General features: G+C 45.0%; 1 protein-coding gene across 1 annotated transcript in view; it reads right to left on the bottom strand.

Moving 5' to 3' along the window:
- The window catches only part of XPO7 (exportin 7), a 4001819-nt gene that overhangs the window by 3441750 nt on the left and 547189 nt on the right, over window positions 1-12880 (bottom strand). The window contains exon 6 of the mRNA XM_044082110.1: window positions 156-321. Coding sequence (XP_043938045.1) covers window positions 156-321 — 166 coding nt within the window. The remainder of the gene's footprint in view (window positions 1-155; window positions 322-12880) is intronic.

Below are 12880 nucleotides of genomic sequence, written 5' to 3'. Positions count from 1 at the left end.
TGCACTTACATAGACAGTTCCACAGTGCAGGCCCTGTTCTAGAGAAGGCTTTGAATCAGAGTCTAGAAAGGGTAAGCACGTTCTCTTGCTGTGCAACAAACAGTAATACAGAAAGGAGATTTTAAAGGTCATTTCCAAGTAAAATTTGTACTTACCAGACCTCCAGCTGGTAGGAATTTGTACAGTACAAAGGTCATCAGAGGACTCATCTGTGGAGGTTCCAATAAAGTCAAAGTTGAGGCAGTTGTGAGTGAGTTTCAGGAGCTGCATAAGCAGGCCATGTTGGTTTTCATCATTCAGATTCAAGTTCTTCCCTGAAGCCTACAAAAACAAAAGACACCACTAAAACACTTCTATGGAATAAATATGCCCAACTTACAGTCCAGCCCCTTTATCATCACTTTGTCCAAGTCTACTCGAATCAATGGAAGTACGACTAAAATGTAACCTCAGTAAACAGGATCACCTAAAAGCAAATGCTGCTTAAGTGTTAACTTTATCCATCCTCTCCCTGGAACTAAAGCTTATACCTCTCCCTCTTGCCATAATCACCCTCCTTTCATTTTTGTGACCTATCCCTCTTCAAAATCTTACTCACTTGCTATGCTACCAACGTGCAAACCCTTCCAATACTCATTTGTTGATCTCTCTCTCTCAACTTTATACATACATTTTCATTACTCATGTATATTCTTCCTTTCCTTACTAACCAGCTTTTCGTTCTCCCTCATCCCTGACAAAATGTCAATTTATTAATAATCCAGTCTGATCTTTTATATTTCATGCATGTTTCACCTTTCTTTCAAGCTCTCTCCCGCTTTAAATTTTAACAAATTAAGCTTAGTTCTCTTACTACACAATCTTACTATATCTGTGGTTAAGCTGATTTATACTGTACTCTATTATGCTTGAAAACCTGACAACCTTGACAACTCTTACGTATTGCACTTGCAAAAATAAGACAAATATTTATATTTGCTATATCCTACTGCTTTACTTTTATGTAATATGATAGAGCTTCTCCATGCGCCCCCAATCAAACCAAGAGCAAAAAAAGGTCTTTGGACCTTCTTTCATATTACCGTAGAAGGATTCTTAGGATTACTCTGCTGAAACGTGTTACTGCCTAGTTGGACTTTCATGGTAAATGAATGCTATTAAAATAATAGATAAAATAAAAAGGCAACATGGGCAGATGGAACAAGCCCCAATTCTCAATTACCTAAAATTCTGAAACTCAATTCATACTGCAACCCATAAGTAGTTATTCTGTGCTATTCACCTGAAGAGCAGGGGAAGGGGGGACTACACACTTGCCGATAGGCTTCCTACAGTAATCCTAAGAATCCTTCTACAGTAGTACAAAAGTAGGTCCCAAGACTTTTTTTGCTCTTCGCTTGATGTGGGTGCATGGACTGGGCACTGTATTGGTTTCCCCAAAGTTTTTTGTTTTTGTTTTTTTTGTTCTTCACTTGAAGAGCTCAGGGAGTGTGGCACTAGTTCCAAGGACTAGCACAAAGCGCTAGTTGGGCCAGCTACACCTCTGCTGACAGGTGTTTCCCAAAGTGACAAAAGACAAAGGTAAGGACAAACAAATGACTTGCGTTACTTGTTAAACAACTTCTACAAAAAACTGTACATCTAAGACAATTTGGACGAAGGCAGCTGTGCCTAGCTAAGTAGCCATCTCAGAAGCACAGAAATCAGAGAAAGTGGAATCATTTGCTGAAGGTCATGAGCAGTAACAGAGGATATCCGTTAAGGTGTTCTGGTCTGCTGTTCTCCATGTTCATAAAATATCTGGATAAGTACAGCTAAGTGATTATTCCAGGAAATATGTGAGTAAGGTCACTGCTGCAAAATAATTCATTATCCACAGGAATAATTGCAGGTGGGAGCCTGCCTTCCTCACACCTTTCAGCTGACATCAGTAAAGAGCTGCTCTCTCTTAACAGACACTGACTGATGCAAACCTCAAGAGAGAAAGAGAAAGACAGCAGCCTGTGACACTCTCAACTCTTCTTACTGATGGATGGCTACAGACTACAAGCATCCCAAGGCTAGGTTAACTGACTTCCGTTCTCTATCTGCACAGCCCATGTGGACAGAAAAATTGGCTCCTTTCGTCTCCACAGCTTCCTAAGTGTCTCCGCAAGGATCTTGCAGAGAGATCCATAAAGGTCCACTGCATTAAGAGTGGCATACCAACTCTAAACGATACTATCAATGTGCTGCCTCATCTGGACCCTCTTCTCTCCAGGCAGAAGAAAAAAAGCTACTGGGAAAAAGGGAGTTAGAAAAGTGAAACCTAGAATGCAGAATTGACTTAACTTGAACATCTACGGTTATGGTGAGTACATTCAAACCAACTATATTATGCTTATCACAAGATTCACTACTGCATTACAGTTAACACATGGGAGGAGACTGATGCAGCAGCTACCAACATGGGGAAGAGACTATCAATAAAGATGCATAACAGCATCCATCTCTCCTCCTGGTCCTCAAGTGAAGACACCAACACATGAAAATCAATATCATCCACATCTGACTCAAATACTCAGTTATGGTCTTAAGGGCAGCTTCCTGTGGCTGCTGCCACATTAGAGTGGGCTCTAAACAGCCCACTCATGTGCTTCCAAATCTCTCATTACAAAAGTAAATAGAGATGCAGTTTGTTAGCCATTTAGACAGTATCTGTTTTGAAAAAGGCATAAAAGGTCCACAAAAAGAAAACATTATCAGAATTAATTCTGTGGTCCTTGCCAACAAAAACTCTTAAGTTTCCCGTTAAGAACTAAAAGGTGCAAGTTTCTATTCACGTTGTTCTATGGAGTAAGGAAAGATGCCTTGGGAGCTATACAGACTGGTTAAGTGCCAGTTTGAATACCGCTTTTGGTTTGAAGGAATACTTAGCTGTAAGACTCATTCTATGTTTGCTGGCAACTTTTCAAATCCATTCAGATAGCTCACAGACCTTCATGGTTAAGGCAATGACCACCGAAGTCAGATGACTCAAGTGCCACAGAAGAACTAAGTGCTGAATAATTACCCTTTCCATCACAAAATGATGGTCCTATGTGGCAGTGTACGTTAACTATCCCCCTTAAAGAAATATACATTTACCATTACCACAGAAAAGGTTCAAAGGGGAAGGACTGAAACTGAGATGAGCAGCACTGGCAGACAAACATACTTAGCCCTGTATAGTGTTGGTCTATGAACTTGGCCTGAATTCGGACTTGAAAAACAATCCCACATTACTTGGAAACTCATCTTTCTATTTTATACATTAAATGCACTGTATAATTTTAATGCTGTGGTAATTTGCGTCAAACTGCTCTACATGTGGGCTACTGCTGCTGCTTCCACTTTCAATTACTACTGACAGCACAGAAGAGAAACCTTTAACTGGCATGTGTGCTCTGGTCTGCTTTAAACTTTACATAGGTTTATAGGTAGGTACTAGGCTATTGGTACTAGGGCCTATATAAGCCTAGCGAAAAATGTACCCTGGTTTTCTCCGCCCAAGAAAATTATTTTCCTGTGCCCCTGTCGAGCAGAGCCATAGAAGTGATCCCCGGGGTGAATTTCCCATTTCCCATCCAGTCATCAAGATTTTTCTTGAAGAGTGCTAATGAGGAGCTCTGTTTGACATAGGTAGGTAGTCTGTTCCAGAGTATGGGAAGTCTCTGGGACAGGAATCTATCCCTCCAGCATGTTCTATTTATTGTGGTGACAAGGTTTAGGTCCCTAGACCGTGTAGCTCGGAGGGATTGGTATTTCTTTAAGTGGAGCATGTCCAACAGCTCTGGGTTTGACATAGCTTTGTATGTTAGGCAGAGATCGCCTCTGAGTAGGCGATATGCGACGGAGTAAAACTGGAGTTTTTTGAGACTGTCTGTGTAGGGCATCTGTTTGAGGCCAGTAAATCCTCTTTATGAGGTATTTCTGTAGCCTTTCCTGTTGTTGTAAATGTCTTGTGAGGTACATACCAAAAGGGGCATTGTACTATATAATGGATCTAATGAGTGATGATAGAGGGGAACAATGACCTCTTTTTTTCTGGATGAGAAACCTTTTGTGATGAGGTGAGCCACGTAGATGGACTTCCTGACCACTGTGGCAATGTGATTATCAAAGGAGGGACTACTGTCCACCTGTGTCCCAAGGTCTCATCACATTTTTGTGTTAAGAAGACTACCAGCTATGTGGTAGTTCATGGGTACATTGTTTTTACCAAAGGGGATGATGATACATTTTTCGACATTGAACTTCAGGCCTTGGCTTTGTCACCAGGCATCTGTCTCAGTGAGGCCCTTTTGTAGTATGTCCACATAGTTAGGAGTTTCGATTATGGCTCCTAGTTTGCAATCAACTGCAAACTTTGTTAACCAAAGACCTTCTTTGTTAGCCTGTACTTCAGAGAAGTAGACACCAAACAGGAGAGGACCCAGGACTGAACCCTGTGGTACTCCACTTGTCACTGGTCTGAAGTCGGATTTGGAGTCTGCTACTTTCACAGTGTGATTGCTTGTCCATGAGCCAGGTGGCAACCCATCTTGTGACATAGGGATTTATACCTAGTTTAGTGAGCTTATCTATAATTCCAGAATGTGGAATTTGTCAAAAGCCTTGGCAAGATCTACATAAGCTGTGTGAAACACCTTACCCTCATCTATGGCTTTGGTGACTGCCTCAAAGAAGTCAATCAGGTTTAGGAGACATGATCTGCCTTTTACAAATCCGAACTGGGTAGAGTCCAGAGTTTGGAGATTACCAATGTCTTTGTTTATGAGTTCCATGATGATACGTTCCATGGCCTTGCAGACCAGGCTCGGCAGGCTAATGGGGTGGTAGTTCCCGGGGGCCGTCGTAGCTCCCCCTTTGCGGACTGGGATAACCGTCACAGTGCGCCATTCAGTGGGCACAAAGCCTGCGGTGAGGCTATGATTGAACATGGTACTTAGGGTGCCAGTTCATTCTGTAGTTCGTGTAGAACGCAGCCTGGGATACTGTCAGGTCCCATGGATGCTTTTGTTCTTGGCTTTGGAGAGTGTTTTTTTTTACCTATGTAGCTATGATTACAGGAACTTTGCATTCTTCTGGTATAGAGATGGGCCCTCTCTTATTTTTAAACACCTTTATTAAACTATCACTTAAGACATGCACAACAGAAATCCTCCATTTCAACATTTTTCATTTTCACACATTATACAATATCTTTTATTTAACAATCATTCAAGCCAAACAAAAACTGCTCAGTTCTTGCCTTCCCTTAAATCTCCCTCAACATTAATCTGCATGTGCTGCCCCCTACAAATTCCATTTATTTCTACCAAAGTTGTTCCTTCCTTTTTCTAAAGATCCCACCTCCCATTATTTTTATCGCATTTATAATGCTCAGTACTTCAAATACTGTGTATTTGCATCTTGACTTCCATTTAGTGATTGCTTTTTGGTGGCAGACATTAAACTTAAGGCCTTACTATGAATTAGCAATTCAGATACTGTGCCCAGGTCAAAAGAATCTATTCCTTAATGACATCCATTTGTTCCCCAATATTTCAGTACTCAGTAGGGAATTTTAAAAATCTGCAAATTCATTAAACTCCCAAAAATCAAGTTCCCAGTTAACTCTTTTCCCATCATACCTCCAGCATTTGCTGTCTACTTGAAGAAAAATTCTCTGAAGTCTGCTTGGGGTACAAAAATGCCTATGAAAATCCCTCCAAAGAAAACCCTAAACCTCCCAGACTTGAGCCATATCCTTGGTAAACTGCTTTTCCAGTCATTTTCAAACCTTTTCTAACCTCTTCTGATTCATTCTTATACTTCCAGTGCAATATTTTACATACCCTACTACTTATCCCTTTAAAAGCAGCTTCTGTATTAGAGTTGAAACAAACTCTGCCACAGCACTACATTACCCCTATCCCCATACTATTCTATCAGTCCCTAGGAAAGAAGGCAGCACAGTACTATATATTAACCCACTCCTGTACACTATCAATACCTGGGAAGGAAGTCAGCACCGCACTACATTAGCCCTATCCACATACTATGCTATCAATCCCTGGGAAGGAAGGCAGCACAGTACTGTATTACCCCCTCTCTCCCCACATACTACACTATCGATCCCCCAGCAAGAAGGCAACACAAAAATACAATTGTGTAACTTACCATAAATGTAGACGTTCGAGTGTATTCATTGCTAAAGTCATCACCTGTGGGTTATCCCTGCTGTGGTAGCCCTCGGCTGGCCTGAATACCAGAGTCAATGTTTTTCTGCGTCAGCTGCTGTCACCTGTAGACTGACGCCAAGTCGTCAGTGCTATAAAGCAAGGCAGCTGACACCATTACATCAGTTTTTCTTGCCCTAGCCTGTCAGAAGCACAAGAAAATATGGTAAAGTGGTGCTGGTGGCTAAAAGCCACCCTGAGAAGCTTATGTCTCCCTAAGGAAGAAGAGGATATAAGGGGAAGGAGGGAGAGAAACCAGGACTGCAACAGTGAATACACTCAACCATCTACATTTATGCTAAGTGTACACAACTGTACTATGTTCTTTGTGTTTCACTGTTGCAGTCATCATCTGTGGGAGAATTCCCAAAGCTGAGGACAGGGGTGGAATGATTAGAGACTTAGGCCTGGGTCAGCATGCCCTGCAGAACTACAGAGGCAAACCCTGCCCTAGCCTTAGAGAAAAGAGGTAGGTGGTAATGCTTTGTAAAGGTGTGGACAGAGGTCCAGGTGGCAGCTTCCAAGATGTCCCTGGTGGGAACTCCTCTGAGGAATGCTGTGGAACTGGAGGCTGCCCTAGTGGAATGGGTACGAACAGACTTTGGGGGTGGTTTACCATGTAGTCTGTAGCAAAAATAGATACAGTGTGATATCCATTTGGAAATGGTTTGCTTGGAAATGGGGTTCCCCTCTGCCCCTGGGGCAAAGCTGACAAGAAGCTGGTCTATTTTTCTGAAGGGCTTAGTACGGTCCAGGTAGTATCTGAGCTGTCTGTGCACGTCCAGTGAGTGCAGAATTCTTTCCCCCTTGTTTTAAGGGTTAGGAAAGAAGGTAGGTAGATATATCGCCTGGTTAAGAGTCACATCAAGATACCACCTTGGACATAAAGGAGGGATTAGTCCTCAGGGAGACCCTGTCTGCATGGAAATTGATTAAGGGCTCAATGGCCATGTGTCTGAAGTTCTGAAACCCTTCTAGCTGAGGTGATAGCTAGTAGGAAAGCAGTCTTCCATGAGAGGTACCTCAATTTTGCTGAAGCAGCAGGTTCGAAGGGTGGTAAGGTTAGTTTTTCCAAAACATAATTCAGGTCCCAGGCTGGTGTGGGGGGCCTTCTGGGAGATCTCATATTAGAAGCCCCTCTGAGGAATTGTTTAATCAAAGGAAGTGAGAAGAAGGGCTGGTCTGTATCGAAAGGAGCTGAAATGGCTGAGACATGGAGTTTAATAGAAGAGAAGGAGAAACCACTATTGTGTAACTCCACTAGGTAGTGCAGGATAAGAAGGATGGAAGGTTGTGAGGTACTGCCCCCTCTGGACTGGCTCCAGGAGCAGAATCTTTTCCATTTCCTTGTGTAAGATTTTCTGGTGCTGGGCCTTCTGGCCTCTGTGATAATGTCTAGGACCTGTTTGCTTAACAGGGGCCCCTTGTTTGCTTTTAAAGTATTGGCCATGCTGGCAGTTTGAGAGTCTGCAAGTCTTGGTGCAGCATTACCCCCACCCCCACCTGGGTCAAGAGGTCTGAGATCAGGGGAAACTGCCTGGGAGGCTGTAAGGTCAGGCTGCAGAGTAAGAGGTACCAATGTTGTCTGGGCCAATCTGGAGTAATGAGGATGGTCTTTGGTCTCTCCTCCATTATCTTGAGCAGTACCTTGGAAATTAGAGGCAGAGGAGGGAATGCGTAGACAAAGATGGGAAGGTCAAGGGGAAGGACGTCCCAGGGGAAGGTCAAGGAATCCACCTTCCACGCTCGGTGGTGATGCTCCCTGGTAGAGAATTTGTTTAGCTGGTGGTTGAGGTGCAAAGCAAAGAGATCCACCTCCGGAGTTACCCACTCCTAAGTGACTTGCAAAAAGATTTTTCTGTGGAGCTACCATTTGTGGGGGTCCAGTACATTTCTGCTTAGATGGTCTGTCAGGGTGGTGTTGGTCCCTGGTAGGTATTGAGCAATTTGGTGTAATCCCATGGAAGAAGCGGTCAGCCAGAGGTTCATGGTTAGTCTGCACAAAGGGTAAGACTGGGTCCCTCCCTGTTTGTTGATGTACCATGTTGTCTGTTTTGATAAGGAGAACCCCTGGCCTGAGATAGGGTTTGAAAGATGTCAAAGCCTTTTGTACGGCCATAATTTCCTTCTGACTGATATGTAAGGAAAGGTGCTGGGCATCCCAAAGACCTTGGGTGCACTTGCCTGCTAGGTGAGCGCCCCAAGCAATGACTGAGGTGTTGGTAGTGATGGTTTGACCGGTAGGTTGGAGGATGAAGGGGGAGACCCTTGTTCTTGGCAAAGGTCCCTGTCCACCACAGAAACTCGTCCCTTATACAGGGGATAAGAGGGAGAAGGGTCTCTAGAGGCCGAGTGTGCCGACACCAAGGGTTCTTTAGACACCACTGAAGCTTCCTCATGTGAAGCCTGGCCAGAGGAATTAGAAGGATGCCAGATGCCATGTACCCCAAGGCTTACAGGAACTTCCTCACAGTGAGGTGACTTCTGGAAGCCAGCTGGGTAAAGTAGAGAGGCAGGAAGCTCTGCTTTTCTGGGGGTAGGAAGGCCATTTGGGATGCTGTGCCCAGCAGTGCTCCCAAGAAAATTATCTTCCTGGAGGGTGTTTGCTTTGATTTCTTCTCGTTGATGGTGAACCCTAGGCAAGTTAGGAGGGTTTTGACAATGAAAAGGTCCTGGAGCAGCTCTTCTTTGCACTCTGCCTGAATGAGACAGTCGTCCAGATAAGGGAAATCTGTACATTTCTCTGACTGCAAAATGCTATGGCCGGGGTTAAGCACTTGGTGAATACTCTGGGAGCAGTAGATAAGCCAACAGGTAGTGCAGAGAACTGAAAGTGTTGTGAGCCTGCTCTGAAGCGCAGGAATTTCCTGCAGGATTCCCTTATGGGGATGTGGATGTAGGCATCTTTTAGGTCTAGGGTCACTAACCAGGCATCTTTTGTCAGCAAAGGCAGCAGCTGATGCAAAGTTAGCATTTTGAATTTGGGGACCACCACAGAGGTGTTCAGAATGGACAGATGCAGGATGGGGTGCCAAACACTCACTACACTGTGCCCACTTTTCTGGGAACAACCTGTCTGTAATAAAAGCCTTTGCCTGTCTGATCTGAGGGGACAGGTTTTACTGCCCCCTGGGATATGAGAGTTTGGACCCGTTTCAATGCCTCTGCCCACTGATTTGGAGGTTTAGTCTGGGTACCCTCTTGGAATTGGGAGTTCGTTGAAAGTGAATTTGTAACCTTGAAAAATGATCTTTAAGACCCACTGGTCCTTTGTTACAGAAAGCCAATTTTCTTTGCAGAAGGAGAGCCTTCCTCCTAGCTTTTTGTGAGTGACAGGAGGGTACAGGGGGAAGAGGGAGTCATTGAGAGTTTTTGCCATAGAAGGATTGCTTAGAACTCCCTGCCTTTGGAGCGCAAGTGGTCCACTGTTGGGTTGTCTGCTGTCCCTGGGATAGGGGCCTAGGTGGTCTGTCCCTGCGAGGCTTTCCTTGCCCCTGTCTGCTCGGTGCAGGGAAGGACCAGTGCTTAGAGGGAAAGTTCCTGCTGAACCTAGGAGGTTGAACCTGAAAGAAATCTTTTACTGTTTGCAGAGATTTTACTGTGTCTTCCATCTTTTTAAGCACCTCTTCTGCGTTTACTCCAAACAAGCGGTCCTTTATCTAAGGTGCATCAATTAATTTAGACTTAACATGATCTGGGAGAGGTTGTTCCTTCAACCATGCATGCCTCCTAATGACAGATCCTGACACTGCTGTCCTGCTTGAGGCTTCTAGGGCATCATAACCACAGTGTAGTGAGTGTTTGGCCACTTGACAATTAGAGTGCAGTAAATCTGCTAACTCTTTCGAACTGGCACAGCCAGGAAAGGTTGAAATCTTTTGCTTTAATAGTTCCAAAGTGTGTTGTTGATATTTTAACATATGGGACTGACAGTTGAGTGCTCTGATAGCTAAGGTTGCAGAGGTGTATACTTTTTTTTACCCCATCTGTCCAGAGCTTTGGAATCCTTGTCAGAAGGAATAGGATTCTTGGCAAAACTAGTCTTCGTTGCTTTAGGTTCCTATGTAATAACCTCTGGATCTGCAGCAGGATTTCTGTACAGGTATTTGTGAGAATCCGGTACTCTAATACCGGTCAGGTTTACTGGGAGCAGGTGGGAGGGTGTCGGGGGCTAAACAGGATTAAAGGAAAACATCATCCACCACTTCTAAGATAGGGGGATGGCCAGGGGTCTGTGCTGGGGCAGGTCCATAAACTCTCTTAGCCTTTTCTTAGACTGGGGAAAGTCCTGAGACTCCCATTGGAAATGTTCCCTGAGGGTGTGAAGGGTTTCCCCAAAGAAAAGGCCTTCTGGAAGGGAGGCAAAAGGAATGGATTCCTCTGCATCCGAAACCTTATAAGCAGTCAGAGGTTGTTGCTCCTCTTCAAAATCTAAATATTCAGACTCCTCAGAATCCTGTTCTGTCACAATTTCAGGAGAAGGCCATCTTTTCCTTTTAGAAGTTGTGGCTTGACTACCCCTGATAAGGGTGATAAGATCTTCTGTCATTTTAAGCATTTGTGCTTGGGGTGGTGGAGCAGGAGCAAGATGGTGGCTAGAGGCAGATTTTCTAGGAGTGGTCTGGCTTCTAGGCTTAAGGGTACCCATCGGTCTGAGAGAAATGGTAGTCGGATGAGAAGACGCTGGATTCTGTCTAGATTCGGTAGTGCGAGAGGCCTCCTAGGAAGCAGGTGCCTGCATTCTGGCTCCAGACCCAACAGAGGCAGAGACAGCCAAAGGCTCGGAAGACGAAGAAGATTTCTGTGGCATACCGAACTTCGAAAGGGCCTCAGTAGAGGACTGCGCACATACCGTATCGGGCATCAGGGGTTGTGAAAGTACCTCAATGAATTCTGGCAAACTGACGACCTGCTTAGCGGTAGAGTCGTCAGAAGGCTTAGCCTTGCGTGGTCTTGTCTATCTTTATCTCTATGTTTTTTCGGAATGTCTATGCATTGTTAACTGACTGAAGCCATTTCGGAATGCGGAGATGGAAGACGAAGATACCCGTCTACAATAAGAGCTCTGCAGCGAATGCTTCTCACGTTAAAGAGGGCACAGAACCAACAAGGGACGTCGTGGTCTGGGCCTAAACAAGTGGTGCAGTATGAATGGAAGTCTCGGTGTAGGATCTGCTTTACACAGGCGAGACAATTGTTAACTTTTTCAGACATCGGTTAGTGCAAGAAAAAAGGATCCCCAACAAGGTACTTAGCTTTAGATGTTTTCAGCTGGAATTCAAACTTTGGTAGCGACTGAACGGCACACTTGCGAACTGCTTCTGCTATGAGCTCCATGGCAAGAAAGGCTGATGTAATGGCATTGGCTACCTTGCTTTATAGAACTGATGACCTGACGTCAGTCTACAGGTGACAGCAGCCGATGCAGAAAAACACTGACTCTGGTAGTCGGGCCAGCCGAGGGATACCACAGCAGGGTTAACCCACAGGTGATGACTGCAACAATGAAACATGAAGAATATCTACATTACCCTTCCCTCTCTCCCTGTACTACACTACCAATCCATGGGAAGGAAGCCAGCACAGCACTACATTACCCCTTCTCTCCCCATACAACACTATCAATCCTTGGGAAGGAAGGCAGCACAGAACTACATCACCCCTCCCTCTCTCCCCGTACTACTCCATCAATCCCAGGGAGGGAAGGCAGCACAGCATTACATCACCCTTCTCTCCCCACATACTACATTATCAATCCCCCAGCAGGAAGGCAACAAAGAACTACATTACCCTTCCCTCTCTACCCATACTACACTATTAATCCATGGGAAGGAAGGTAGCACAGCACCATATTACCCCCTCTCTCCCAACATACCACACTATCACACCCTGGGAAGGAAGGCACCATAGCACTACATTATTCCCCCCACCCCCCACTACACTATCAACCCCTGGAAAGGAAGGTAGCACAGTATTACATTACACCCCCACCCCCCCGTACAACTCTATCAACCCCTTGGAAGGAAGGCAGCAATGCACAGCACTACATTACCCCCTGTCTCCCCTGTACTACACCTATCAACCCCTGGGAAGGAAGGCAGTACAGCATCACATTACCCTCTCTTTCTCTCTCTCCCCATACTATACTATCAATCCTCGGGAAGGAAGGCAGGAGCACAACATTATCCCTCTCCCCACCCGTATTAAACTTTCGATCCCCTGGAAGGAACATAGCACAGCACTACATTACCCTTTCCTCTCTCGCCGTACTACACTATCAATCCCTGGGAAGGAAGGCAGCACAGTGCTACATTACCCCCCCCATACTACACTTTCAATCCCCTGGAAGGAAGGTAGCACAGCACTACATTACCCCTCCCTCTCTCCCCCCTGTACTACACTATCAATCCCTGGGAAAGTACAGTTTTGTACCTACCATAAATGTAGATGTTCGAGTGTACACCCTGCTGCAGTCATCACACTTGGGTTATCCTGTCGTCAGGCGGTCCCACAGTAGGCTGGAATTCCAAAGTCTTGGTCCGTCGTCGGCTGCTGTCGCTTCTTCCCTGACGTCAGTGCGCCAGGGGTATATATAATGCATCCAACGCCATTTTCTTCAGTTTTTCTTGCCCCAGATG

The sequence above is a fragment of the Protopterus annectens genome, chromosome 9.part0 (assembly GCF_019279795.1).
Source record: "Protopterus annectens isolate FY-2018-M chromosome 9.part0, PAN1.0, whole genome shotgun sequence".
In the NCBI taxonomy this organism is placed as follows: domain Eukaryota; kingdom Metazoa; phylum Chordata; order Ceratodontiformes; family Protopteridae; genus Protopterus; species Protopterus annectens.
The sequence above is the reverse complement of the archived record's forward strand: the minus strand, read 5'-3'. Positions and strand labels throughout refer to the sequence as shown.